Genomic DNA, 9,788 nt, shown 5'->3' on the forward strand with positions numbered 1-9,788 from the left:
ATCATACTCTAGGACATGACTGATTTTCCCATTTCCTTTCAAATTGGCAAACACAATTCGACCGTTGTGGCTTGACGTTCATATAAGCAGTGTAGTAGGTGCTTATCTTCTCCTTGGCCACTCTGCCTTTTATTGTCCAATTCCTTTTGATGGTCTCGTCAAACTGATGTACTTAACACAAATAAATATCTTGTGAAAGTCATCCAAGTTTCAGTTGTGTTTTGGCTCCTGTACTTTCTTTGCAATCAATGCAACTGCAGTTTAGGAGCAGAGTACAGCATCCAGAGGATATTTTATTTAGTACAAGTGACAAGGCATGGATTTCCAGTTCTTGATCTCAGTTTTTATTTTCTGAGCCCGACTGGCTGCCGTTTTTCATTTATTACAATAGTGACCACATCTCAGGAGCAATTTGTTTCCTCGCAATGCGTTGTGTTGTCTTGAGTTTGTCAAAGTTGCACAGAAAAAGCAAGTTCTCGCGATACTCAGTCTGGTCTTTACTGAAAAATCACACATGAGTTTAGTTTAGTTTAGTTCAGTTTAGAGATTTAACCCAGAAATAGGCCCTTCGGCCCACACTGACCAGCGATCCTCGCATACTAACACTATCCTACACACACTAAGGACAACTTACAATTATACCAAGCCAATTAACCTACAAACTAGCACATCTTTGGCGTGTGGGAGGAAACCAGAGCACCTGGAGAAAACCCACACAAATCACAGGGAGAACATACAAACTCCGTACAGACAAGCACCCATAGTCAGGATCAAACCCGGATCTCTGGCGTTGTAAGACACCACCGAGCTGTGGGTTTCATAATAGTAATGGTTTATCTATTGAGAACCGTCTTTACGTGGTTCTCATTATATTGCCACTTGGGATGTTAGCTTGAATTCTTGAGGGGGGGAGTGGTGGGCCAGTTTGTGAAAGCTGGTCTTCTAACTAACAGTCAGCTGCCAGTGACAGGGAATACCGAGGAGTGGAAAAGTATGAAAGCCAGTTTGGAAAATTTGTACAAACTTCAATGACTCCCTTTCTGGAATCTTAGGGAAGTGGAACATGAAGTGAACTGAATCAGTTTTGGTCTATGACAAAGGTGCACAGGTTGTGTGCATGTGCACTGCAAAAATCAAACAATGTGAACAAATCCCAGTGCTTTTTGTTCCTCTGAATCAACCTCCAAGGGATCCCATAAAAGATTTATAAAAGATTTGCCAAAACGCTGTGCACACAGTGAGCTGGCCGATAGAGCTGATGTTCTCAGAAGGAAGTTGGAAGTTTACAAAGCCAGTAAAGTTTAGAATTTCGGGACGGCAGAGCGGCACAGTGGTGTATTTGTTGTCTTACAGCGCCAGAAACCCGGGTTCGATCCTGACTAAGTGTGCTGCCTGTACGGAGTTTGCAAGTTCTCCCTGGTTCTCGGTGCTCCAATTTCCTCCCACACCCCGATGAAGTACAGATTTGTAGGCTAATTGGCTTTGGTAAAATTGTAAATTGTCCCTAGGCTGTAGGATAGCACTAGTGTACTGTGTGATCGCTGGTCGGTGCAGACTCAGTGGGCTGAGGCACCTGTTTCCACGCTGTATCTCTAAAGTCTAATGTCTAAATTCAGCGCAGGGAGTGTAATGGAAGCCCTGTTGCTCGGATACAGTTAATTCCAATAGGAGATGCAAATTATGCCATAATTACACCCAATTTTATTCTTTAAGATATTAACTTTGAAGTGCTATTATAATTACTGATTTTGTTTTGCAGACATTAAGATATATATTAAAGAGATATACATAACTGAAGTTAGCTATCCAAGGAAGATTTATGCTTTTACAGTAAATGAGTAAGTAACATTTCCAGTGCACTTTAGAATCATACAGCATGAAAGGAGACTATTGAGCACATTGTGCAATCAGACTCTGTAAACAAAACTTATTTTTGTCCCACTTTTATTTTTTCCACAATATACACCATCTTATTATTGCAATGTTACTATATATACATTTTTTGAACTACTATGAAATGACCTCTACTATTCTTAAGATGTTGCATTCTGGATCATAATACATTAATTGTATCACTGTAATCATTAGGTGAGGAATGAGGTAAGATGATGTTAAAACATTGAGAATGCAGTCCCTAAGAGAATGCAGAATGATCATGGGGTGATGTTATATTATTATTATTTTCATTGTGTATAGCATGGCAATGGATTGACTGGTAATATATCAACCTTTGTCAGTGTGGCCAGTTTGATTTTGTGCTGGATAGAGTAAAAGGTTAAATTAGTTTAGTTTAGAGATGCAGCGTGTAAATGGGTCATTCGGCCCACCGTGTCCGCGCTGATCAGCAATCCCCGCACACTTACACTATCCTACATTTCCAATTAATACAAAGCCAATATGCTAACAAACCTATATGTCTTTGGAGTGTGGGAGGACCGGAGCACCCGGTGAAACCCCACAAAGGACACGGGGAAATTGTACAAACTTCATACAGACAGCACGTGTAATTAGGATCGAACCAGGGACTCTGGCGCTGTAAGGCAGCAACTCGACCACTGCACCACCATGCCACAATGTAGAATGAGGAATTGGGATTGGGTTCCTTGAATCTGAAGTCCAGTGAGTTATGCTGAGACTGTGAAGCCAGAAGGAATTCTCTATGTTTCTTGCTTGTTTCAATGTCCCACAACTGCTGGCAAGATTTGAACCCAAATACTGCAAGTTTGGAAAGCACATGCCAACCTACGTAAATCTTGAAATCTGCTCTTCCTTACACGACTCTAAGCAACTCGGGAACCAGAAACATTGTTGAGGTGCACGATTGTTGTCTCCGGCTGCAGGTATCGCCACATTTTTAATTAAATGCATATTGTTCCCTTCCTGTGATTTTTGCTCCAGAATTAAAAGCCATGTGGTGCTTTTTAGTTCTTGTTTCCTGAAGGCTATCCTTTGGTTTGGAAAACCAAATATTGAAAAATATTTTAAAATATTAAACCAAATATTTAAAGATATTTGGTGAGTCAAACATTAAGAACAATGCGTAATGGAAAAGAAAGAGTACATATTACTTACTGGATGGTGGATAGTGCACATTATAATTCACTGGGTTTGGTCACATACTCTGTGTATATTCAGGGAGTGAAATCTCATATAACAAGTGTTTGAATTCCCCACAAAGAAGCACCACAAATATGAGCAGTGTACAGTGTACAATGGGACCTTACCCTCTTTGAAAGCTTGCAATTGTCTGGTTCATGAAGGCTGCTGTCCTTTGAGAATACCTAAGGGTGGACGCATTACGGACCACCCTAATGCGACTGTCCATTCCAAGGTGCTGCAGGCACCGATACTCTGAGTCAGAGACATAAAGGTTTCAGGACACTGTAACCGTTATCACCACTGGCAACTTTGTTCTGAACTTGTGGTTACAGAGTTGCAGACACATTGATCCCCACTACGATGTCTAGAGTAGGATCGCCCCCAAAACAACGTTAGATAGAGCTGCCACTTGAGGCTTTGTTTTTCATCTTTTCCTCTTCCTTTAAGCAGTTTGTCCTGTACTGTGCCGATTCCCATTTTCTTCAATCCTGCATCATTCTTCTCAGCTGAGTAATAAAGTTCTGCAAAAGCCTCGAGGTGAAAATGCACAATTCATCCTTCTGCTCCACCATACTTGCGGATGGAATGAGCTGGAAACGCAAAATGTTCACTAAAACCAACTAATTATGAAGCACTAACTTACAGACAATTGATAATCCCTTTGAACAAGTTACGTTGCTTCCTCTCCCTAATAAAGGATAGACCCCCTGTGCCAAGCAAACACTTGAGGCTACCTGCATTATTGAGATCTACTTCAGCAGTAAATCAGTATTGCATGCATGACCTGTTAACTCTGCATGGTTCCAGTGTGCAAGAACTGACAAGGCCCTCCCTTAGATGCTAATTGACAAGAAATCCCACAATCTTGCATGCATAAAATTGAAACCGATTTGATACGCAATGTGCCCATTGGCAAATTTTGTGGCCAGAGAACTCAAAACCCTCTAACAATTTAAAAAAAACAAACACAGCCAAGAAATACCTCTAAATAATTTTCAAATGATCAAATTTGAGAATTTAAACCCCTCCCCAGATGTCGTTGTTTGCATCTGACAGAGAATAGATGCAGTAGCTGTCCATTTTGACAAGAAAGATCTGTTGATGCGTATTTGGGATAGAAATCCAGTGAGAGGCAATTAACCCCCTGTGTAATGTTGATTGTGAACTGTATTTTTGAATGCTTTAACTTCTTTAAGCACTTTGTCATGTAATTAAAGTTAAAGGAAGTTTCAGAGAGACAGTCTCTGAGGAGCCTTTGAATACAGAGGACAATCCTTTTGAAATCTTGCATGCGCTTGTTTAAGCACTCTGTAAATTGATTATTGCATGAAAATATAAATATTTGGAATGCACAGAGGCCATATATCCCACAGGACACAAATCTATGATTCACATATTGGTGATTTCAGCCGTTGCAGAAAACAAATTGTTGGAAAGAAAGGGGAATTACGGGTCTCAGTTCCTGGAGGTTATAAAGAAAACTTTGAAAACATCTCAGTAAAACTTATGACTAAATTGCTGCAGAGGCACAGCTTTAAAAATACCTTTCAAGAAAAGCTTGCACTTGTATTGCAGTTTTTCCCACGATCCAGAGACAAACAGTTCTGAAATTTCATCGCTTTTTAGGTGAACACAACATATAATTTGCACACACTTTTGTTTCAGGTTGTTATTTTCATTAATCTGGTTGTGTGTCTGATTTCATTTCTAGGTATGTTGCTGTTACTTCCAGAAAGTCATTGATTGGTAAGAAACTTCCATTGTCTGGCATTGTTAATAATGAGCGCAGAAAATCAAGCAATATGAATTCCATTAAGAATTCCGATGACAGTGGAGCCACCAGAGGAATGGGTGAATATTTGATCAATGTCTACACTGGAGATCGCTTAGGAGAGGATACAAATGCTAATGTTTATATTGTTTTATTTGGCGACAAAGCATATTCAAACAGGATTATTTTAACAGAAACATATGATCATCGCAATCCATTTGAGAAATGGCAGGTAAGAAAATAACTCGATGCAGCCAGAGAAGAAAAATGTTCAGTTTGTGTTTTACACTCTTTAATTTTCTGTTACACTCTGATAATTTCTCAGGCTGACACATTCAAAATCATCACTGATCTTTTGGGTAGCCTATATAAAATTGAAATTGGTTTTGATGAGGAAAAGCCTGGTAAGCAAATCTTTGAAGAATAATTAAGCATTGCTTTAACTATGGAAGCCATAAAATAAATGATAAAATGCACCCACTTGGCAGCTTCTAAATAGTTCATTTTTCTTGACAGGAACTGGGTGGTACCTTGAAAAGGTCGAGATAAGCAAACTAGCAAACAATGAAATATATGTTTTTTCATGTAACAGGTATGTTAAAGATATTAGAAGATTTGATTATTGTAGAATTTTATAAAAGGAAACATTTAAGCATGTTATTTTCTATTTGTATGTCTAAATTCTTTCAAATTCTTTTTATCTATTTTAATTTGTTCCGACTAACATGGTTTAAAAAGAAACCGCATACTAGAATTTTTAATATGTCTTGACTACGATTAAAGATGAATAAGAGTAACCTTTCCATGTTGTTCAGGATTGGAGCTGACAGGTTTATATTTTTTAATTAAAGTTGTGTTTTATAAAAACACGATAACTCTCTAATACTGACCACGAACAGCAAAACTGATAACAAAATATGTTTGACTGGAATATTCAAGTAAGAAACCTGTTTAACGAACACTTTTCAGCATCATATATATAAGACATTGCTGTGACATTATTGCAAATTGTTAGAAGATAGTTAACATTAATACACTAATATCAAGACAACCAGCATTCCTAGGATTTGAAAATCATGAGGGGAATAGATAATGTGAATGCACAGAGTCCTTTACCCAGGATAAGGGAATCAAAATGAAGCGGACATCTGTTTATAGTGAGAGGACCAAGATTTAATACAAACCTGAGGGGCACCTTTTTCACTCAGTGATGGTGAGTATATCTGACGAGTTGCAAGAGGAGGTAGTCGAGGCAGATAGTATAACAGTATTTAAAAGATACAGACAGGTGCAAGGATAGAAAAGGTTTAAGAAAGTTATGGGCCAAACGTGTACAAATGGGACTAGCTTAGATGGGGTATCTTGATCAGCATGGACAAGTTGAACTGAAGGGCCTTTTTCTGTGCTGTGTGACTATCTGAATCCTAGTTATTATTGTTGTTAATTCAAAACATTTGTATATTGTAGCACAAATATTCTCCTTGATTCGCATGCACAACGTTATAGCTGAGCAGCAAACCACAAGGATACCTCTCATCATGTCTGTTTATGCAGTCTGCACAAAGCAGTCTACTTTTAACAGTTGCATCTCCACACCAGCTGGAAATGCTAGTACCTCATTGGGCAAGATGTGTTGGCAGCAGATATGTCAGCCAAATACATTGTGTGTAAGGGTCTCGACCTGAAACGAGGTCTGAAGAGGGTCTCGACTCAAAATGTCACCCATTCCTTCTCTCCAGAGATGCTGCTTATCCCACTGAGTTACTCCAGCATTTTGTATCTATCTTCATTTTAAAACAGCATTCCTTCCTACACATTGTGAATGTGTGGTTCTTCACCCTCACTCTCGGTGTGAAAATGTTGCCCATCAGCTTCCTATTAATTCTTTCCCCTCTCAGCTTATTTCTAAGGCCTCTATTTGGATAAAGTGGAGATAGTGTTTAGTGTGCATTGGAAGGGTGAGAGTTTATGTTTGGAGACAATATTCTGAGGTATTGATCTGTATATTGATGGGGTTGCTTGCATAGAAGAGAAGAGAGAAAAAGGTGTGGTAACTGATTCAAGCTTTTCACTGTACCTTGGTACACGTGACAATAAACGAAACTAAACTGTATGAAATTTTGTTCAGATAAAAAAAATTATCAGACACAGAGCATGCAGGAGTTGGAACTAATGAAATGAAACATTTTACCACATTTCTGCCAGTCTGCCCATCAAAATTACCATTGACTGGAAATATTACACCTCTGTGCTGTTACAGACCATGTTCAGAGACTGTCGGGAATGTGATTCAATTGGTTATGCATAGGTGCACCAAAAAATGTCAGTGCTGGAGAGTTCAGGTCTCCAGCAAATAATGAAAACCAACAAGGTAGGACAAGCCAGTTTTACAGAACACAGAAATCCCTGAAATGCCAGGAGACATTGATTGAACCTGCATCAATAGGAAATAATTCCACTCACACAATATCAAGCTTCTTTAGGACCAGCAGCACCGCATCAATCAAGATTTTCATGTGGTGTTGCAGCACTGGCTTCATTTTAAAGATAACACTATGCCACTAGTCTTTCAACTAGAAAGGCAATAGATCATCAAAGACTGAATCAAGAGTGAAAATACTTTTTTCAGGACACTGGGTACTGCGAGAGTGAGTTTCATTCTTCACCAGATCCATAACTAAGCACACAATTAGTATTCTAAATGTATCTTCAGGAGCTTTGAAGATTTTGAGAATTGTTAGGGTTGAAAAGAGAGTACCTTTCTTAGAAATTTCTCAGGCAGGTACTGGAGGAGCCATGTGCCCAAAGCAGCAGGAAATCAGATGGATGAGCAATGGCAATAATCACTGACGATGTATGAGATGTTAATGCCAACAGCCTCCCTGTTAAACAATGCACTATTATTGATATGTTCATCTTGTCTTGTCTTGTCCTTCCTCTCTCGGTAATCTCTTCAAGCCTTATAACCCATTGCAAATATATGCTCTGCCTATACATAAAGCTATTGGAAGTTCTACCATACTACATTTTCATAAGAATTAACTCTGTTCAAATTCCGGAAGATGGCTGATGCTATATTTTGTTCATGTCGGCACTGACCACAAAAACACTTGCTAAAAATTTAATATTAATGGATAATCTGACAGGGGCTGGGGGAAGGGTGCGGTGAGGGGAGGGGGGGAGGAGGGGTAGCACGGTGGAATGTCATGCCAAATGAAGAAGAGTGTTTCATGCTTTTCCCCCATTGAAATGTGATGGATGGAACATTACAACATTATTGCCTGTATATAGTGACATATATACAATTCTTCTGATTTGGTATTTTCCATCCAACAAGCTTCATTATTTGATACCAAATGTAATATTTTATCAAATTTATTTTTATGCTAGATGGCTCAGCCTGGGCACAGGAACAGTGGTAAAGCTTTACAAGACAGGTCTGTATCCCTTTTATTTATGATTTTACAAGCACTATTGAAGTAGGTGAAATGTTCCATTTTGATATTCATTGTTAATCACTCCATTAAAAATTATTTCTGTATTAATGTTCTGTAAATGTTCAGTTTCTTTTTTCATAGATGTTGTGAGGCTTCCTGAGTGTTTCAATCATTTTCTGCTTTTAATTTCAGATTGTCAGCATTTGCTTTTTTATTTGATTTTTCATTCCTGCTCAATTGCTTTGTCCTGTCGATATGTAAACTAAAGTCCCCTATAATTATATTAATACCTTGGTTACAAGCATCTTTACCTTCTTTATTTATACCGTGCCCTCCCTAGTTTATGCAGACTATGCATAGTTTATGCACAGTTTATGCCAATTATATCAATGTTCTCTTCTTCATTTTGTTGCTCAGGTATATCCCACTTGATTCTACTTCTGAGCTAAGATCCTTCCTACTGTCTTTATTCCATTCCTTAATATCAGGGCTACTCTGCCTCCTTTTCCATTTCTCCTATACTGAAATATTTAATTCCCAAACACGATCACCTTGCAATCTCTGCAATGGTTATCAGTTAGTATCTATTTTTTTAACTTGCACATACAGGATACAGGAGGATTTTTTAACTTTTCCAAGTCCTGTAAAGTTAATATTATGATTGCCATGTGCATTCAAATGAGATGGTTGGAGCAAGGAAACATAATCTGATAAAAGTAAGGTAAAATGTGAATGTCATGATTGTAGATGGGAAGATTTTGGATGAAGAGAAAATAAAATGAAGTCATTGCAAGAGGCAATGTGTTCTCTGGGGTATGAACAATTGAAACAATGGGTTTTGTTGGACAGCCTATTTGGGGGACTATATAATTGGTGGCATTGAAGGGCAGATTTTAAACAAAATTATAGGTTGGTGCTCTACAATGGAGACAAGGTCCAGAGAAGGAGATATGAAGTGATGTAAAAAGAAATCTGTATCAGAGCGACTGATATCTTCAAATGAATGTTTTCAGTAACGGAAAATAGATAGCTTGTAATCATGTATTTTTCAGTTAGCTACTCATTTGTCTAATGTGTTTTCATTAACATTATTTTTTTTCAGAAAACCAAACAAAATAAAGAAAACTGCACACCGCAATGATAACAATGGCAATAAATCAAATACAGCCCAGTCATAGAAATACTAATGGCTAAGCCCTTTCAAACACCCTTTGTAAATAAACTTGAAAGAGAAATCCAAGCATAATCCAGATTATGTTTTTCTTAATGTTTTTTTGGTAAGTGTTGTTGATTTTAAGAAAGTCAATTTATAACAGTCAGCGGGAAATCCTAAATTTGATAGCAGGAATCCAACCTACCCGAATCTGGCTCTTCCTGTACAGATTGCCATTAGAATGGTTCACATCCAATTATATGATGTCCTTTACACCGTGAATTCTTGAGCTATGTATTTTGTACAGATACTCAGCATTTGACCGTCT

At 38.2% G+C, this 9,788-nt stretch overlaps 1 protein-coding gene across 1 annotated transcript; it reads left to right on the forward strand.

The window, feature by feature from the left end:
* Positions 1 to 4,840: 4,840 nt before the first annotated feature.
* On the forward strand, positions 4,841 to 9,453 carry LOC144593101 (lipoxygenase homology domain-containing protein 1-like). Its single transcript, XM_078398557.1, has 5 exons — positions 4,841 to 5,102; positions 5,196 to 5,274; positions 5,387 to 5,462; positions 8,261 to 8,307; positions 9,410 to 9,453. Exons 1-5 carry the CDS (start codon positions 4,902 to 4,904, stop codon positions 9,424 to 9,426), a joined length of 420 nt encoding a protein of 139 aa, XP_078254683.1. The 5' UTR covers positions 4,841 to 4,901; the 3' UTR covers positions 9,427 to 9,453.
* The last annotated feature ends 335 nt before the right edge of the window (positions 9,454 to 9,788 follow it).

Source organism: Rhinoraja longicauda, chromosome 4, assembly GCF_053455715.1.
Source record: "Rhinoraja longicauda isolate Sanriku21f chromosome 4, sRhiLon1.1, whole genome shotgun sequence".
NCBI lineage: Eukaryota > Metazoa > Chordata > Chondrichthyes > Rajiformes > Arhynchobatidae > Rhinoraja > Rhinoraja longicauda.